General features: G+C 47.8%; 2 protein-coding genes across 3 annotated transcripts; one reads left to right on the top strand and one right to left on the bottom strand.

Annotated features, from left to right (window-relative positions):
- ZNF584 (zinc finger protein 584) lies at window positions 1-9,020 on the top strand. Of its 2 annotated transcripts, none has more exons than XM_027097404.1 (3): window positions 1-346; window positions 1,229-1,355; window positions 6,507-9,020. In XM_027097404.1, the coding sequence occupies exons 1-3, from the start codon at window positions 329-331 to the stop codon at window positions 7,508-7,510; spliced, it is 1,149 nt and encodes a 382-aa protein (XP_026953205.1). In that variant the 5' UTR covers window positions 1-328; the 3' UTR covers window positions 7,511-9,020. The 2 variants fall into 2 exon arrangements, with proteins under 2 accessions (XP_026953205.1, XP_026953207.1); XM_027097406.1 differs by having other exon boundaries at window positions 321-426.
- A 1,935-nt stretch (window positions 9,021-10,955) lies between these two features.
- Window positions 10,956-19,347, bottom strand: ZNF132 (zinc finger protein 132). The gene is given in 4 exon segments (XM_027097371.1): window positions 10,956-11,822; window positions 11,824-13,571; window positions 16,921-17,047; window positions 19,240-19,347. Coding segments are annotated over 4 exon segments (2,244 nt in total). The 5' UTR covers window positions 19,339-19,347; the 3' UTR covers window positions 10,956-11,552.
- Between the last annotated feature and the right edge of the window lie 492 nt (window positions 19,348-19,839).

Raw genomic sequence — 19,839 nt, 5'->3', positions numbered from 1 at the left:
GGGGCGGGACTTCCGGCGTTTCCCTGTGGTACTCGTTTTGCCGCCGCTGGTGGTCGGTGCGAGCACTTTTGAGGGCAGTGCTCGCACCGCAGAGACCACCCCGTCTGAGAGAAGCGCAGGGACCCTCGCCACGCCTTTGCTTGCTCCGTGACCCCCGGGCATGACTTGCTTTTCCTGAGACTCGCTGTCGTACCCTGAGAACGTCCCGAGGCTTCTCCCAGTCCTCGAGCACATTTTTCTCGGTCGGCCGGAGGCTCCAGCGCGCTGGACGGGGTGGCGGGTGCGGATCTCAGCTGCGTCCGCTGAAACTCTCCGCCCACAGGTTCCAATGGCAGAGGAGGCGCAGGTGAGTGGGAGGTGCGCCCCAGGCTCTCACCACCCGGATCCCCACCCAGCGGGTCCGGACTCTGAATGAGCCCGTGACAGGTGAGGAAGGCTATGACAGGTGAAGGAACAGTCTATGCAGAGATAGAGAAGAGGAGGGCTGGGGGTCTCGGAGCTCCGTGTGTGGATCCCGGCGGCTGAGGGTTGAAGGATGTACTGTAGGTCCTATGTGCAGAGCTGGGGGTTGTCTTTGGCTGTGGGCCATGGGAGGTGTGGGGTGGACGAGGCAGGATGGGATTGAAGATGCTGTCTGTGGTAGCGCACCGGAGACACACACCACTGTGCACAGTGGAACGCGGGAGTTGCCAGTGGGGTGGACTGGCGAGGCTGCGGTGAGGGTGTGGAGTTGTACCATGCTGCGGTACAGTTATGTGTCTGCATGCAGGAGGACAGACTGGAGGGCCCTTGGATGATGTACTCAGGCCTAAGAGAGAGAGAGGAGAACATAGTCTTTTTTCCTTATGAAAGGTGACCTCTGGGACACGGAGAGAATTGGCTGGCAGGAAATAGGGTGGGGCCCGAGTGCTTGGCGGGGTACATAGATGGCATCTCTCTGGTCACCAGCCTGTTGTTGTGGGCTGGATGCAGAATTTAGTAGCAGCATGAAGGGAGAGGCACCAATGGTACTGGGGGCCTTGGGAGTCCTCTGAGATTGAGGTGTTAGGAGGAAGGAGGTATGAGGGTATGTGAGGGGTGCGGGCTCAAAGGGAAAGATGATGTCAGTGAGAGCTGTGGCAGGACCTTGAGACACAGGTCAAGGGCATGGATGTGTTTCTCTGTTCATATTTTGGTTGGCTTTCTGCCCACTATTGACCCTAAGGCTCAGTTGAATTCATCATTACAGGCCCCTGTGACCTTTGAGGATGTGGCTGTGTATTTCTCCCGAGAGGAGTGGGGGATCCTTAATTTGACCCAGAGGAGCCTGTACCGTGATGTTATGCTGGAGAACTTTGCACTCATTGGCTCACTGGGTAAGTCTCTCACACTTTCCCTCAGCAAACTGACCACCTCTGCCTTTAATCCATGGGAAGTTCTGTGTATCTTAAAGCCCACAGAGGCTGTGTGCTCTTCCCCTGCCTCTCTCTGAGCAGCCCTGTTGGCAGCCTCAACACCTGCTGCCCTACAGGCTCCTGGAGTAAGGCTTGGGGTTCAGATGTCTACAGTTTACCTAACAAATCCTATCCAGCTCTTCCTCTTTCTGGCTTCATGACTTTGCTGAAGCTGTGGGCCCTCTCTGTTCTGGTTTTGGCCTTCTTCCTCCAAAAGAAGTTTTATAGGGGCCTCTCTGGGCCAGGTGTGAGCCATGAATTTAAATCAGTAGATCAATTTGGGCAGGATTGCCGTTTTGTTTGTTTGTTTGTTTGTCGCGTTGAGTGGCTTGTGGGATCTTAGTTACCCGACCAGGGGTTGAACCCGTGCCCTCGGCAGTGAAAGCGTGGAGTCCTAACCACTGGACCGCCAGGGAATTCCCAGGATTGCCACCTTAATGTATTTCAATCCATGAACATGGTTGTCTTTCTATTTATTTAGCTCTGTAATTTTTTAAAGTGTTTTCAGTTTACAGGGTTAAATTTATTTCTAAATATTCATTTTAATGCTCTTTTAAGTGGAATTACTTTCTTAATTTTATTTTAGATTGTACATTGCTAGTGTATAGAAATATAATTGATTTTTGTATACTGATCTTGTATCCTGCAACCTTGCTAAACTCATTTATTTGTTCTAATGGTTATTCTTTTCGGTGGATTCCTTGGTATTTTCTCTCTATATAATGTCATGTCATCTGTGAGTAGAGATATTTTTACTTCTTTCTTTGCTTAACTGACTTGGTTGGCTAGAACCTCAGTACTTTATTGAATATAAGTTGTAAGAGTAGACATCCTTGTCTTGTTCCAGATCTTATGGGAAAAGCGTTCAGTCTTTCACTAATAAGTATGATGTTAGCCGTAGGTTTGTTGCATATGCCCTTTTCAGGTGAGGAAGTTCCCTTCTCTTGTTTGTTGAGGGCATTTATAGAGAAAAGTCGTTAGATTTTGTGCAGTGCTTTTCCATGTCTATTGAAATGACCATGTGATTTTTGTCCTTTATTCTGTTAACGTGGTATATTACAGTAATTGATTTTCTGTATTCATGAGTTATCAATGGTGTAGTTTTCTTTTCTGGTTATGTCTTTATTTGGATTGAGTATGAGGATAATTTTGGCTTCAGTGGATGAGTTGGGAAATGTTCCCTTCTCTTCTTTTTCTGGCACAGTTTGTGAAATATTGGTGTTAATTCTTTTCTTAAAAAAATATATTTATTTATTTATTTTGGGGTGCGTTGGGTCTTAGTTGTGGCACATGGGATCTTTTGTTGCGGCACGTGAGCTGCTTTCTAGTTGTGGCACATGGGCTCAGTAGTTGCTGCATGTGGGCTCTGTAGTTGTGGCACCTGGGCTTAGATGCCCTGCATGTGGCATCTTAGTTCCCCAACGAGGGATCCAACCCGAGTCCCCTGCATTGGAAGGTGGATTCTTAACCACTGGACCACGAGGAAGTCCCCTGGTGTTAATTCTTATTCCTGTGTTATTATTAATCTGTGAAGCCATCTCGGCCTAGGTTTTTTTTTTTCCTGTGAGGGAAGTTTTTTATTTTTATTTATTTATTTTTTTTGCAGTACGCGGGCCTCTCACTGTTGTGGCCTCTCCTGTTGCGGAGCACAGGCTCCGGACGCGCAGGCTCAGTGGCCATGGCTCACGGGCCCAGCTGCTCCGCGGCAAGTGGGATCCTCCCGGACCGGGGCACGACCCCGTGTCCCCTGCAACGGCAGGCGGTCTCTCAACCACTGCGCCACCAGGGAAGCCCTATTTTGTTTTTAAGTCTATGCAGCTGTTCTGTTTCTTCTTCAGTCAGTTTATCTCTGCTCTTTTTTATTGCCTTCCTTCTTCTAGTTTTGGGTTGCTTTTTGTTGTTGTTGTTCCTTGAAGTATAAAGTTAGGATATTGAAGATTCTTTTTTAAATTTTTTAAATTTATTTTTAATTGAAGTGTAGTTGATTTACAATGTTTCAGGGGTACAACAAAGTGATACAGTTACACATATAGAGATCTTTTTTTAATATGTGTGTTGTGACATAAGAAATATATACTTTGTCTTTGTTCCCAGTTCCTTGGCATGCAGCTCCTAAAACCTTTGGAATCTCTGGAGTGATAAGAGAGTCTTTTGTATGCTAATGGGTTGACGGTGGCTGGGAACCCCTAGATGGTTTCAGGATGGGGGATGGTCACCAGAAAGACCAAGGCATGATTGTAAGGTTGGGTGTTCAGCTACTCCCAACCCCTCCTCTCCACCTCGCTACCCTGACCTTTGGGGAAGGGAAAGGGGCTGGAGATAGGGCCAGTCATCAATGGCCAGTGATTTAATCAGTCATGCCTATGTGATAAAACATCCATAAAAACTCCTAAATGACCAGTTCGGAGAGTTTCTGGGTTAGTGGACACAGCAAGATGCTGGGAGAACGGTGCCATCAAGGGCATGGACACTTCTTACCCCCTATGTCCTCAGTCCCCACCCCTGGCATACCTTGGCCTTTTCATCTCTTCCATTGGACTGTTCCTTAGTTGTATTCTTTAAAATAAATTGGTAATAGTAAGCAAACTTTTCCCGAGTTCTCTGATCTGTTCTAACAAATTATTGAACCTGAGGAGGAATCAATAATTGTGAGAATCCCAGATTTATAGTCAGTTGGTCAGAAAGTACAGGAGCCCTGGGACTTTCCGTTGATGTCTGAAGTGGGGGCAGTCTTGTGGGACTGCGTCCATAACCTGTGGAATCTGATGCTAATTCCAGGTAGTTGGTGTCAGAATTGGATTGAATCCTTGAACACCCAGTTGGTGTCAGAGAGCTGGAGAAATGGTGTGGGAAAGCCCCCATGCGTGTGGTGTCAGAAGTGTTGTGAATAAGACAGCTCAGAGATGTTTTTGTAATTTTCCCTCTAAGCAATACTTTTCCTGATAACTTTTGGTATGTTGTGTTCTCTTTTTCTTTCATCTCAAAATGTTTTGTAACTTTCCTTGTGGTTATTTAGGAGTACTTAATTTAAATTCCATGAACTTGTGAGTTTCCCAGACTCACTGACATAGAGAATAGACTTGTGGTTGCCAAGGGAAAGTGGAGGGCAGGGGAGGGATGGATTGGGAGTTTGTGACTAGCAGATGCAAACTATTATATATAGAATGGATAAACAACAAGATCCTATTGTATAGCACAGGGAACTATATTCAATATCCTGTAATAAACCATAATGGGAACGAATTTTTAAAAATTTGTGAGTTTCCCAAATTTCTTTCTGTTGTTGATTTCTGTTTTTTGTTTTGTTTTTTTTTGCGGTACACGGGCCTCTCACTGTTGTGGCCTCTCCCATTGCGGAGCACAGGCCCCGGATGCGCAGGCTCAGCGGCCATGGCTCACGGGCCCAGCCACTCCGTGGCATGTGGGATCTTGGCTCACGGGCCCAGCCGCTCTGCGGCATGTGGGATCTTCCCAGACCGGGGCACAAACCCATGTCCCCTGCATCGGCAGGCAGACTCTCAACCACTGTGCCACCAGGGAAGCCCTGATTTCTGTTTTAATTCCTTTGTAGTTAGAGAACATTCTTTGTATGATTTCAATTGTCTGAAGTCTGAGTCTTGTTTTATATCCTAGCAAATGGTCTATTCTGGAGAATGTTCCATGTGCATGTGAGAATGGAGGAGAATATGTATTCTGCTGTTGTTAGGTGGCATGTTCTATAGATGTCTTGGAGGTCTAGTTGATTTTTATTGTTATTCATGTGTTATATCCTTGTTCATTTTCTGCCTAGTCGTTCTATCCATATATGAAAGTTAGAAATTGAAGTCTCTAAATATTATTGTTTGTCTATTTCTTTCTTTAGTTATGTCAGTTTTGCTTCACAGGAGGGTCTTTTTTAAAAAATTGTGGTAAAGCAAATAAACCATGAGATCTACCTTCTTAACAAATTTTTAAATGTACGGAAGAGGTTCCAACAAGGATCTACTGTATAGCACAGGGAACTATATTCAGTATCTTGTAATAATCTATAATGGAAAAGTATATATATGTATATTTATATAACTGAATCACTTTGCTGAACACCGGAAACTAATACAACATTGTAAATCAACTATATTTCAACTTAAAAAATAAATTAAAAAAAATGAACATTACAATTGCTTCTCTGACAATTTTTTTTTTTAATGTACAGAAGAGGTTCATGTTCTAATACTTGGTTTCCTACCTGGTTGCCATGGTGACATGAGCTTCCTGTGGTACGTGTAGGGATGGGTCAGCCTTGATTTGGGCTGGCATCTTATTACCTTTCTACCTCCTAGGCTTTGCACCTTTGAGGTTCCTATGAAGGGTGAGGTGGCCCAAATGAAGGGTGAGGAAGAGCCCTGGGTGCCCAACATGGTGGATATGACTGTGGTCAGCAGAGCAGAGGCCAGGATGGGTCCTGGTCTTGGGGGTGCCTTGGTTTCAGTAATGGGTATCTGAGTACACTGACATTTTGGTGCTGGGGCCAGTGACCACACCTTATTCCCACCTTTCCTCTCCCCTCTTGTGGACTCACTGTGTGGTCTTGCTATCTCTACCATGGCTCTGGACGACCCACCTCTCTGGCCTCTGTGTCTTGTCATTTCCTCTCCTCTGTGCCAGTGCAGAACTGTCAACTGTGACCTCCTGTATTTGTGATTTGAGGTGCGTACATATCCTTCAGTAATACTTGAGCACCAGCTACTGTGTCACAGTCATGTTTTCGTTGGAGTAGACACAGCCTCTTCACAGTGCTTGCTGTCTCCAGTAGCTAAGCCCTGCCGATACCCTTTGCACAGGAGTGACTTAGAGGCCCTGAATCCCTTCCCTGCACTGTTCCCATCTTTGTGTCCTGGTCCCTGTTGAGGTCTCCCCTATTCTGGGCTCTGGCAGAGCCCTGTTCCACTGGGCCAGCCCTTTCTCATCCAGACCTTTCCTTGCAACCTCCTGGCAATTCTGTGGACTCCTTTATGGGTGTGTCTGACATGCACTGATGATGAAGGTGCCTCTTCCGTCTAAGCCAGCTCTCAGTGACTGACTCTTCTGTCTCAGGTTTTCTGTGTAGACTGCAGGATGAGGAAGCCCCTCCCGAGCAGGTGAAGAGCCACAGAGTCCGCCTGTCAGAGAACCCCTTTCTGTGCAGGGTGTCTGGGAAGGACATCCCTGCCACCTTAGGCTTCCTCCAGCCCCAGGCCACCCACAGAGAGGGGACACCACGCAGAAGCACCGAGCGCAAGGCCTTCCCACCCAGCTCCACTCGCCAGCAACGGCAGGGAGCCCACGCCACACAGAAGCCCTTCAAGTGCAGCGACTGCGGGCAAGCCTTCCTGAAGGCCTTCGCGCTCCTCGACCACCTGATCACTCACGCCAAAGAGAGACCCTTCAGGTGCCCAGCAGGTGGAAATGCCCCCATGGAGAGCTCAACCCTGGTTCATCACCGAAAAACTCACACTGGAGAAACATCCCATGTGTGTAGTGAGTGTGGGAAGGCCTTCAGTTACCCATCTAAACTGAGGAAGCACCAGAAGGTTCATACTGGCATAAAACCTTTCAAGTGTGGTGAGTGCGGGAAAACCTTCAACCGCAAAGATGCACTTGTTCTGCACCAGAGAATTCACACTGGAGAGAGGCCTTACCAGTGCAGCGAGTGTGGGAAGTCCTTCAGCGTTCTGTCTACCCTCATTCGGCACCGGAAAGTTCACATTGGAGAAAGGCCCTATGAGTGCAGGGAATGTGGGAAATTCTTCAAATACAACCATAGCTTCATTCTTCACCAAAGAGTTCACACTGGAGAGAGGCCCTATGAGTGCAGTGAATGTGGGAAAACTTACGTGACCCGCTCTGGGCTGTATCAGCACTGGAAAGTCCACACTGGAGAACGTCCCTACGAGTGCAGCCTGTGTGGGAAAACCTTCACTACCAGGTCCTACCGAAATCGGCACCAGCAGTTCCACACTGAAGAGAGGGCTTATGAATGTACAGAATGTGGGAAAGCCTTTAAACATAGTTCTACCCTCCTTCAGCACAAGAAAGTCCACACTGGAGAAAGGCCATAGGAGGACGGGGATGTGGGAAAACCTTTAGACATGGCTGGCACCTTGTTCAACATGAAAGGTCTCACTCCAGAAAGGAGATTGAGGAGAGTAGCCATTTGAAAGCTAAACATGTCACACCCCAGCACCCACACTGGGCTGGTGCCAGGTACATGGGAAGCGTTCAGGAGCTGTGTTGCACTCTCACCTGCCCAGGCTGTTGGCAGTGTTGAGTCACTGCCAGTTTCTGTGACAGAAGCCATCCCACTTCTACCACCTGGCAGGTCCCCGTGGTGTGCATCAGTCACTGTGTGTGCTCAGGGAAGCTGACCTCTGTGTTCCCCACTTGATAAAGGAGAGAATCATGAGTGGTGGAGCCCATAATGGGTCTTATTCTCTCCCCCTCCAACTGGTTTAGGTGTGGACATGACCTAGTTCTGGCCAAGAGTAGCTGAGCAGTGTCTGCTGGGGCCTTCCAGGGAAGGTTAACCATTTTCATGGACACTGTTGACACTACATTGGGTCCCTGTCGTGCATTTATCCAACCCTGGAACTGGCTCACACTGCTCTGGAATGTCTGGTAATCTTTAGGCCTTTTTGTTTAAACCACCCTTAATCTTTGGGATCTGTGTGGAAGGATTGAGAACAAAATTGGGCTCATGGATAGAGGGAACGGTTTCTGTGGGAGTCCCTGACTTTTGTCTGCCTCAGTGGGGCCAGCAGGATGGCAGAGGACAGCTCCAGTCAAGGTTGGCCTAACTTGCACTGGTGCCTAAGACCTCCAGGGAAAGATTGAAGGGCTTTGTGGATAAATCTTCAGCCTGGATGTCAGGTTTACTTAAGGATCCAGAGCTCACCTGAAGAATGGGGTGGTTGGTATAAGATCCCCGGGTGACTAGGGACAAGCACCTGGGTTCCTTGTTCCCAGGGAATGTTCTGCAATCTCCAGCATTGGTCAGAAGAAGTTGTTTCCAGAATCAGCTCAGAAGCCATGCCCCCTGAAATCGAGAACGTGGAGGTAAGTTCTAGACTGGCCATAAGTCCTACAGGGGCCTGTTGGAAAGAGTAAGTGGACACAGAAGCACTGAGTGAGGTCACATGGAGTGGGGAATCTGGTAAACGAGAGGGTTTGAGCTGGTTCTAAAGAGGCACCCACACATGTTCCAGGAACCATGGTTTCACAGGGTGCGGCATGCAGAATTTCTCAGGAATTGCAAACCTGTTCCCTGTGTCTAAGGTCACTGTCAGCAAATAATCTACAGGTTTCCTGGATTCTCAGAGCCTTTCCGGGCATGTTCACCTCATGGCCATCACCCTGGGACTGAAAGAAGATCCTGTAGTCCTAGGATGTGGCTTTTGTGACCCAGCTAGTGTTCCTGATGTCTCTGCACACCATGGCTTTGGCTGTTTTTGCTGCCGCTCTCCCAGGGCTCCAGGGAAAGAAGTGGTTGAATCAACATATGGATCCAGATCTATGTTTAAAATTTTGGAAACTGTTTTTTCAAAAGGTAAATAAAATGTCAGTTCGGCGAAACTTGTTATGTGGTTGTAGCTGTGTCCCTGGTCTAGAAATCATGCTTCATGTCAAGAAGGAAACGTTAGCTGGGAGGTATGTTTGGGGAGAGAGCCACCAACCCTGGACTTGAGGGGCTTTGGGCCATGGTGCTCAGCCAGTACTGTGGGTTGGGGTTGGAAACCACTGCTTCCTTTAGCTTCAGTGATTACTCTCACCCACCCCCTGATGGCAGGAGGGGTGGTGGCCACGTGGGGTAGGACCCTACAGAGTTCTCGGCCAGTCTGCTCAATGTCTCTCCAACACCGTAAGGCATACGCCCACCACCAGGCCTGCTCAGGCCCTTCTCCCTGTGTGTAATAATTGTCTGCCCCTGGCATGGCAGTCTGTGTGGAAGCGGAGTTACAGTCCAGCTGAGCCGAGTAGGGCTCAGATGACAAACAAGTGGGGGTAGGGTAGACTAAACCAAACTCCTCACCCCAGCCAAAAGGGCCGGCATGACCTGTTTCCTGACCTCTTGGCCTTCTTCTCCTCTTCATGGGCCACTGGGTCTCCTCATTGTTCATTCCTGCCTGGGGCCTCTGCACTGTGGCCTTCTGGCTGGAATACCCTTCCCCTGGAGTCACCTCCTCAGCTCTCCCCAACCAATCTGCAGTAGCAGCCATCACTTCTGTCACCTCTGCTTCATTTCCTTCATAGCTCCAGCCACCCTACAATGACGCTGCTTTAGTCTGTTTGCACGTTAAATCTCTGTACTGCACATCAGATGGAGATGAAATGTATCTACCACAGAGCTCAGGCAAGAGCTTGACACACAGTAGGACTCCAGGGAATGTTTGGCTGCTCTGAAGGACTGTGCTGGGCCCAGACCACAGCCCTGTCATCAGAGCTGACTCGGGAGGGAGAAGGTAGGAGGTAGGAGAGCACAGGGAAAGAGTAGTACATCCCCCTTCCTGCACTCCCTGAGTGCTTACACACCTACCCCAGGCTGGGTAAACTGCTGTGCTCTGGAGACTGAACTCACCCAGCAGAGACAAAACCCATAGGGGCCCTCCTGCATGAAACAGACATTCTAGTAGGTGATGTAGACCGAATGTTGTGTCCCCCCAAAATACATAGGTTAAAACCTAACCCTCCATGTTTGGTATTTGGAGGTGGGGGCCTTTGGGAGATGATTAGGTCATGGGGGAGGAACCCTCATGAATGGGATTAGCGCCCTCATAAAAGAGACCCTCTGAGAACTCCCTCTCTCCTTCCACTGTGTGAAGACACAGAAGACAGCTATTATCCAGTATCCTCACCAGACACCAAATCTGCTGGCACCGTGATCTTGGATTTTCCAGCCTCCAGAACTGTGAGAAATTTCTATTATTTATTAGCCACCCAGTTTATGGTATTTTTGTTCTGTCAGTTGGAATGGCCTAAGACACAGGGAGACAGACATCCCTTAAGAAACCACACAACTGGCAACTGTGAGCAGGATTGTGGAGGGGCCCCGAGTGTGTCAATGAGGCCCCTCCTGACGTTCTGCATTTCTGTCTCCTGGGGGCTCAGGTGACCTCTGCAATTGGCTTTTACCTTTTAGTGAAGGGAAGAAGTTATTATGGCTTGTATTTGTCATGGTTGCTTCTTTTGTTGTAACTTTTAAAAAATTGAGCATTTAATGATTCTTTTTTACACTCCATAGGGTTTATTCTTATTTCACTAGTATACATGGAGACACACACACAAATATTTCTCCCCTGGTACTGTTTTAGGTACATTCCATATGTTGTGATATCCTCTATTTTCATTTTCATTCAAAATACTAATTTTTCTTTTGATTTCATCTTTGACCATGGATTATTTACAAGTGTGCTATTTAGTTTCCAAGTGAGGGTTTTCCACACATCATACTATCCTTGACTTCTTATTGAATTCTCTCATAGTCAGGGTCCATACTTTGTATTATTTCAATTCTTTTCCATTTATCAAGCCTTGTTTTGTGGCCCAGAAGATGCTCCATTTTGGTAAATGTTCTATGTGCCTGTGAAAAGAATGTGTATTCTGCCTTTATTGGACAGAATGTTCTATAAATGTCAATTAGGTCAAGTTGGTTGGCAGTGTTGTCATCTTCTCTGTCCTTACCGATTATCTGGGATGGATGTGGACATCTCCAACTATAATTGTGGATTTGTCTATTTCTCCTTGCAGTTCTATCAGTTTTTGCTTCATGTACCTTGAAGCACTGTTAGGTATATTAACATTTAGGACTGTCATGTGTCTTGATTAATTAATCTCTCAACCGGCATGGGGTCAGTTCATTCCTTAACCCTCTCAGAGGCAATGGGAATGAAGCCATTCCAGTGAGCCTAGGACAATCCCAACACCCTCCAGGAAAGGAGAAGGGAGGCAAAGGGAGGTGTTCTCTCCATGTATATGTAGGTGACTGCTGCAAATATTTGGATCCAGGCAGCTAGAAAGAGGTTTATGCTCCAGAGGTGAGACAGTGCTGCCTGAGCTGCTCAAAAAGGGCAGAGTAGCTTCTGAAGGCTCTTCCACATTAGTGACACATTAGGTAATTTCTTTGTGGGTATTCTGCTGCATGAAGTTGGATGTAGCTGAAGATTTTCTCACGAAGATCATTTCTACAAGGCTCCACTCAGGTATGAATCCTCTTATGCTGAGCAAGGTTGCAGAGGCGGCTGAAGATTTTCCCACAGTGGCCACACTCATAAGTCCTTTCTCTGGTGTGAACCATCTGGTGTCGAACGAGTGTTGATCTTTCACTAAAGGCTTTCCCACATTGGCTGCATTCATAGGGCCTCTCTTGTGTGTGAACTCTCTGGTGACGAACCAGGTGAGAGTTATTGCTGAAGGCTCTCCCACATTCACTGCACTCATAAGGCCTTTCCCCAGTGTGAACTCTCCAGTGATAAATGAGGCTGGACTTGCGGCTAAAGAACTTCCCACATTCAGTGCACTCATAAGGCCTTTCTCCAGTGTGAACTTTCTGATGTTTAATAAGAATGGAGTTTTGGCTAAAGAATTTCCCACATTCACTACACTCATAAGGCCTTTCTCTTGTGTGAACTCTCCAGTGCTCAATGAGACTGGAACTGTGAGCAAAGGCTTTCCCACATTCGTTGCACTCATAAGGCCTTTCGCCAGTGTGAATTCTCCAGTGCTGAATCAGGCTGGAGTTGCGACTGAAGGCTTTTCTACATTCACTGCACTCATAAGGCCTTTGACCAGTATGTACTTTCTGGTGCTGAATGAGGGTGGAGCTATTGCTGAAGGCTTTCCCACATTCACTGCATCCAAAAGGCCGTTCTCCGGTGTGAACTTTCTGATGTCGCAGGAGGTGAGAGCTTTGGTTGAAGTCTCTTCCACATTCAGTGCATTCAAAAGGCCGTTCTCCAGTGTGGACCTTCTGATGCTGAGCAAGGTTGGAGTTATTGTTAAAAGCTCTCCCACACTCACTGCACTCATAAGGCCTTTCTCCAGTGTGAACCCTCCAGTGCTGAATGAGAGCAGAGCTGCGGCTGAAGGCTTTGCTACACTGATTGCACTCATAAGGTCTTACTTGGGTGTGGACTTTCTGGTGCCGAAGGAAATTGGAGCTTTGGCTGAAGGCTCTGCCACATTTGCTGCACTCAAAAGGTCTTTCTCCAGTGTGAACTTTCTCATGCCGAGTGAGGTGTGACCTGTTATTGAAGGCTTTCCCACATTCACTGCATTCATAAGGCCTTTCTCCTGTGTGGATTCTCTGGTGATGAACAAGTGTGAGTTTGTGGCTGAAAGTTTTCCCACAGTCACTGCACTCATAGTATTTTACTCCAGTATGAAATTTCTGGTGCTTCCTCAGCTTAGACGGATGACTAAAGGCCTTGCCACACTCCTTACATACGTGAGATGTTTCTCCAGTGTGAAACTTTTGGTCATTAACAAGAGTTAATTTCTCCTCTAAGGAATTTTCAACTCTTAGGCATCTAAATGGTATCTCTTCAGAGTGAGTTCTCAGGTGGTTGAGGAGGACAGAACTCTTCTGGAAGGCTTTTCCACAGTCACTGCACTTGAGGGGCTTCTGTGAGGCATGGACTTCTGGGACCTGCCCAAGACTGGAAGGGTGTGGTAAGGCCTCCCTGCACTTTGTGCTGCTGTGTGGCTTCCCACTGCCATCTGTGTTTGGGTGCTGGAGGAGGTCATGGCTGTCCGAGACATCCTTACCACCTAACCCACATGTAAAGGGCTTCTCTGATAGACAGACTATTGAGCTCTGCACAAACAAGTCCCTATCCTTGTCCCATTTGAAGGGCTTTTCTCCACTGCACTCCTTCTGATGCTGGTGAAGGTTTGCACCAACCCAAAACTCTCTGCCACATGCTACACATGTGTAGGGAGTCTCCTCAGCATGTGTTCCTTGATGTACATCCAGGTGCAAAATGTCTTTCAAGAATGGGTCACACATGTCACAACTGTCAGCCTTCTGGGTGGAAGGATGTGCACTGAAAATCCTGACCTGTGACACCACATCTACAGAAGCATCCTGCTTGGAACATACCTCCTCATCTTCCACTCCATGCCAACAACCTGAAAGCCGAGAAATTTCTGTTTAACTGAGTGTTCCACTTAGTGGAAAGGGTGATTTCATTAGAAATGTGTGACTGACACATACAGAAATGGGCCCAAGGGTTTGTTGATAGGCCAAGGGGGCCAGAGTAAGAGTGAAAGGCTCACTGTGCAGGACAAGGCCCAGCAAGCCACAGAGTAAAGGGGCCTTACCAGAGGCATGGACACAGAGGCAAAGAACTTGAAAATACATTTCTCAAAGAAAGATAAATATACACAAATGGGCAGTAAGTACATGAAAAAATGCTCAACAGCATTAGTCATTAGAGAAATGCAAACTCAAACCACAATGAGATACCACCCCACCAGGATAGCTATAAGAAAAAAGATAGTAACAAGTTGTTTATGAGGAAGTAGAGAACTCAGAACACTCATACACTGCAGTGGGAATGTAAAATGGTGCTGCTAGTTTGGGAAACAGTTTGTGAATTCCACTGCTATGTATCTACCCAAGAGCAATGAAACATATCTACACAAAAACTTGTACATGAACGTTCATAACAGCCATAATTTTTGTAACAGTCGAAAAGTGGAAACAAGCCAAATGCCCATCAACTGATGAATGGATAAAAAAACGGGTATATCAATACAATGGAATATTATTCAGCCATAAAAATGAACAACATATAACTGATATGTGCTACAACATGGATGAACCTCAAAAACATTATGCTAAGTGAAAGCCAGTCACAGAAAAATGTATATTGTATGATTCCATTTGTATAAAATATCTAGAATAAGCAAATCTACATAGTCAGAAAGTAGATTAGTGGTTGCCTAAGACTCAGGAGGAAGGGATGAGGGGGGATGTAGAGTGACTGCTAAAGGCTACAAAGTTTTTCTTTAGGTAATGAAAATGTTCTAAAATTAGAGTATGGTGATATTTATTACCTCTAATTTTTAAAAATTTTAATTGAAGTATGTTGTGTTAATTTATGCTGTACAGCATAGTGATTCAATTACACATAGATGTACAATTCTTTTTCATATTCTTTTGCATTATGGTTTATCACAGGATATTGAATACAGTTCCCTGTTCTATACAGTAGGACCTTGTTTATCCATCCAGTAGGTACTAGGGTGCATCTGCTAATCCCAAACTCCCAATCCATCCCTCCTCCAACTCCCACCCTTGGCAACCACAAGTCTGTTCTCTGTATCTGTGAGTCTGTTTCTGCTTCATAGATATGTTCATGTGTCGTATTTTAGATTCCACATATAAGATCTCACGTGGTACTTGTCTTTCTCCTTATGACTTACTCCATTTAGTATGATAATCTCTGGTCCATCCACGTTCCTGCTAATGGCATTATTTCATTGTTTTCTAAGGCTGAGTAATATTCCATTGTATATATACACCACATCTTCTTTACCATCTGTTGAGGGACATTTAGACAAATGGAGACATTTGTCTCCATGCCTTGGCTATTGTAAATAGTGCTGCTGTGAACATTGGGGTGCATGTATCTTTTCAAGTTTTCTCTGGATATGTGCTCAGGAATGGGATTGTTGAATCATATGGCAACTCTATTTTTAGTGTTTTAAGGAACCTCCATACTGTTTTCCATAGTGGCTGCACCAATTTACATTCCCCCCAACAGCGCAGGAGGGTTCCCTTTTCTCTACACCCTCTCCAGCATCTGTTATTTGTAGACTTTTTAATGATGGCCATCCTGCTCAGTGTGAGGTGGTACCACATTGTAGTTTTCATTTGCACATCTCTAATAATTAGTAATGATTAGCATCTTTTAATGTGCCTATTGCCCATCTGTATGTCTTCTTTGGAGAAATGTCTATTTAGGTCTTCTGCCCATTTTTATTTTTCTTTTTCTTAATTTATTTATTTTATTTTTGGCTGTGCTGGGTCCTTGCCACTGCACATGGCCTTCTCTCTGGCCACAGCAAGGGGGGGCCACTCCTTGCTGTGGTATGCAGGCCTCTTGTTGCAGTGGCCTCTCCAGCTGCAGAGCATGGGCTCCAGGTGTGCGGGCCCTAGCATTTGTGGCACACAGGCCCAGCAGGTGTCTGCCCATTTTTCAATTGGATTTTTTGTTGTTGTTACTGAATTGTATGGGCTGTTTGTATACTTTGTAAATTAAACCCTTGTCAGTTGTATCATCTGCAAATATTTTCTCCCAGTCCGTAGGTTGTCTTTTTGTTTTGTTTATGGTTTCGTTTGCTGTGCAGAAACTTGTAAGTTTGATTAGGTCCCATTTCTTTATTTTTGTTTTTATTTCTATTGCCTTGGGAGACTGACTTAAGAAAACTGGTATGATTTATGTCAGAGAACATACTGCCTATGTTCTTTTCTAGGAGTTTTATGGACTATGGTGATATTTATACAATGAGAACATATGAAAAACCACTAAACTGTACACATTAAAAAAGTGAACGTTGGGGCTTCCCTGGTGGCACAGTGGTTGGGAGTCCACCTGCCAATGGGGGGGACACAGGTTCGTGCCCCGGTCCGGGAGGGTCCCACATGCCGCAGAGCGGCTCGACCCGTGAGCCATGGCCGCTGAGCCTGTGCGTCTGGAGCCTGTGCTCCACAACGTGAGAGGCCACAGCGGTGAGGGGCCCGCGTACCGCAAAAAAAAAAAAAAAAGTTGAACGTGGGACTTCTCTGGTGGTCCAGTGGTAACGAATCCACCTTCCAATGCAGGTGAGACGGGTTTGATCCCTGGTCAGGGAACTAAGATCCCACATGCTGCGTTGCAACTAAGCCTGTGTGCCACAACTACTGAGCCTGTGAGCCTTAACAAGGCAGCCCGTGTCCCACAAACTACAGAGCCCGTGTGCTCTGGAGCCTGCGTGCCACAACTAGAGAGAAGCCTGTGTGTACTGCAACAAAGAGCCTGCATGCTGCATCAAAGATCCCACTCGCCTCAACTAAAATCCGACACAGCCGAAAAAAAAGGTGAATGTTATATGTATCAGTAAAGCCATTTTAAAAAAAATGTCTCTGGGAGAAGGGGCAGAACCTAGGCATGGCCCCACACTAGGTCACCCTGCCAGGAACTGGTCAAGCTCAGTGGGATCCTTTAGGCAGACCAGAATGCCTGATCCCCAACCTCTTCTCCCACAAGGCCTCTGTGGGACCTAACAGCTGTTAGGATTGCTCATCAGGCTGCTCAGGGAAAAACAGGGCGAGTGCATACAGCTCAGTCCCAGCACTCACAGCACCTACAACAGGAAACCTGGGAAGGAAGCAGTGTCCATGGTCCAGCTTTGGGATGAACAGAGCTTTCTGTGGGGAGAAGGCAGAAGGCAGATGCTGGCCACCAGGCTGGGCAGGGCATAAGGGCCTTACCAAGTGAGGTCATGAGCTCCAAGTTCTCCAGCATCACACTGTGGTACAGCTGCCTTTGGGCTGCATCAAGGAGCCCCCACTCCTCCTTGGAAAAGTGCACGGCCACATCCTCAAAGGTCACCAGACTCTGCAATGATGAGACAGCTAAGCCAGGGGGCCAATAGGTGGGGTGAATAATAAACAAATAGTCAAATGGGCACATCCAGGCCCTTGACCTGTGACTCAGAGTTCTGCCACATCTACCACTGTCATCTCCTCTTCTCATGACCCCCTCAGTCCATCCTCCCCTCACCTACCTGCAGCTCACCCCCCTCTCCTCAGAGAAGACCCTCACCTCAGAGAAGACAACAGGTGCTGGCACCACTGGTGTCCTTCTCTCCTCGTACTCCCACTGGCTACTGTATCCAGACCAAACCAAACAAGAGGAACAAACAGAAGGTGGATAGATGGATGCTGTTTTAGCTCTAGGTTGGCACACAGCCCACTTCCCCCATTGGACAATTTCCCTTGTGTCCTCCAGGTCACACCTCCCAAATATAAGAAAACTTGGGCTCTGTTTTCTTCCTTAAGCCTCTAGTACCAGGGCTCATTCCCTTACCTTGTACACATAAGACCATACCTTCCTCATATCTCCACTCCCCACAGCCCGCAATACCATCGCCCCTCTCCCTGGCCACACCACAAGCATCTCCCTAGTGTACCCATATACCACTATGTACATAGCTTGCCGACAAAGGCAAGCAAAATCCAATACTAACCTTGGACTGCCCTTGATTGCCAAAACTTCCCACTGACAGAGACAGCCCTCACCCCTCTATTTAATGCCTCCCTTCTTTGCTCTGCTGCTTCAACCTTGCCCCCCAGAACCATGAGTAAGATCTCAAACACCCTTTTTCTCTTCCAGCTCTGACCTTGTGCATGCTGTCCCTTCACCAGTCATAGCTGTCCTTGCCCTTCCTAATACACGAATCCCAGACCCGCTGGCCCCCACTCTTGGCTTAGGAACTCTTAGCTTGGGCTGACCCTTTATGTCCCTGCTACTCCAATAGCCTGACAAAAACCCCTGGACCCAAGGAGGATAGCCACAAAAACCTGGTGAGCTGTAGAGAGGTAAAACAATGTAACCTCGGGCCCCTCTGTTATCCTACCTCAGTTACTTCCATGCTTCATTTTTCATCCCAAGTCTACACTCTACTCAGAGGCTTGGTCATCATCCTGTACCCAGCTCACAGCTGCACACAGTATCTAAGCACAAGCCTCCACCCCTTAGATGTCTCCAGCCTGGACCCAGCAGAAGCACACTTGGCACCTCAATTTGGCAGTCTCTGGGACATTGTTTTTTAATATTTATTTATTATTTATTTAGGCTGTGCTAGGTCTTAGTTGCGGCATGCGGGATCTTTAGTCGTGGCATTCGGACTCTTAGTTGTGGCATGCGAACTTCTTAGTTGCGGCATGAGGACTCTTAGTTGCGGCACACATGTGGGATCTAGTTTCCCGACCAGGGATCAAACCTGGGCCCCCTGCATTGGGAGCACAGAGTCTTACCCACTGGACTACAAGGGAAGTCCCTCTGGGCCATTTCAAATACAAAAAGGCCAAAACCCAACTCTTTATCTTCCCTCTGAAATCTACTCCTCGCACCAACTTCCACATCCGGAAAACCTATCAGGGTCAACCATGATACCTCATTGCCACACATCAGGAAATCTAGTCCGTCCTACTTAAAAAGCACATCCAGGAGCCAACCACTTCTCCTACCTCACAGGCACCTCTCTGCTCCAGCCACAAAGAGCACACACCTGGACTACTGCAGTCCCCTCCTCAATGGTCTTCCTGCCTGCAACAGCACCCCACCTGCCAGTCTCTTCTCCACCCAGCATCCAGAGGGAGCTTGTTAAGATCTGAGTCAGAACACCTCCCTCCTCTGCTCTACACTTGCCGTGACTCGCATCACACTGCGAACAGAGGCCCAGCACCTCACTCTGCTATTCCAGGCCTGCTTCCAGTTCCCCTGCTTGTTATTTCCACCTGACGAAATGGAGACCTGTGGTTTCCCTGAACACTTCCACCTTATACTCACCTCCAAGCAACTGGCACATGCTGATCCCTGTGCTAGGGGCACCTTTCCAGACCTTATCCCACGTGATCCGCTCCATTTAACCTCTGGCCTAGGCTCCGGATGCTAGGGGAAAGTGACTCTCAGGGCCCCAGACTCATGTGCAGGTGAAGAACTCGGGACACGACCATTCTCTAACGGGCTCCAGGCACAGGAGGGGGGGATCCCAGCGGGTGAGGACCTGTGCACCCGCCACTCACCTGCGCCGGGTCCATCTGCGACGCTGCAGGCCCGGTCACAACCTGTGGGCTGGGCGGGGCCCTGCCAGGCGGCGATGGGGAAGAGCCCAGCGGGCTCATCCGAACCCCCACACCCACTGGGTGGAGTGACCGCAGGCTGACGGTCGCACTCAAGGCCTTTGTCTTCCCCAGTATGATATAGGAGCTGTCTCCCGGGAATGTGGGACGAAGGCGGGGCGCGGAGACTCTCTGCGTCCGTTCCACTTCCGGGAAAACCGAGGCTCAGGAAGGAAGGGCCGTCAGCCGAGGGTAAAAGTGACTGCCAAGGTGCGATGACGGTTCCAGCACGACCCCCCCGGCCCCCTTCGCCGCACGTCCCAGCAACTGTTTGCGCACAGCCCAACCCGCCGCAAAACGAAGACTGCAATGGCCGTGCCGGAAGTCCCGCCCCACCCCCTGAGGCCCACGCGAAAACGCCCAAATCCTGACCCTTCACTGGTTCAAGGCTCGCGGCTGACTATGACGCTTTTCCCGGAGCCAATCGCGGTGCCGCCTAGTCGTTGCCTAGGTGATCAGGAAGGACGCACGTTGCGTCACGTCTCACGAGACACGAACTACATT

The sequence above is a fragment of the Aethalodelphis obliquidens genome, unplaced genomic scaffold (assembly GCF_003676395.1).
Source record: "Aethalodelphis obliquidens isolate GAN/ISIS:26980383/991018 unplaced genomic scaffold, ASM367639v1 scaffold113, whole genome shotgun sequence".
NCBI lineage: Eukaryota > Metazoa > Chordata > Mammalia > Artiodactyla > Delphinidae > Aethalodelphis > Aethalodelphis obliquidens.
Note: the sequence above shows the minus strand (reverse complement) of the source record. Positions and strands in the feature narration are given on the sequence as shown.

Bases quoted from the DNA above. Each gene is read 5' to 3' on its own strand.
- ZNF584 (XM_027097404.1), top strand. The intron at 1,356-6,506 runs GTAAGTCTCTCA...CTTCTGTCTCAG, and splicing joins TGCACTCATTGGCTCACTGG to GTTTTCTGTGTAGACTGCAG.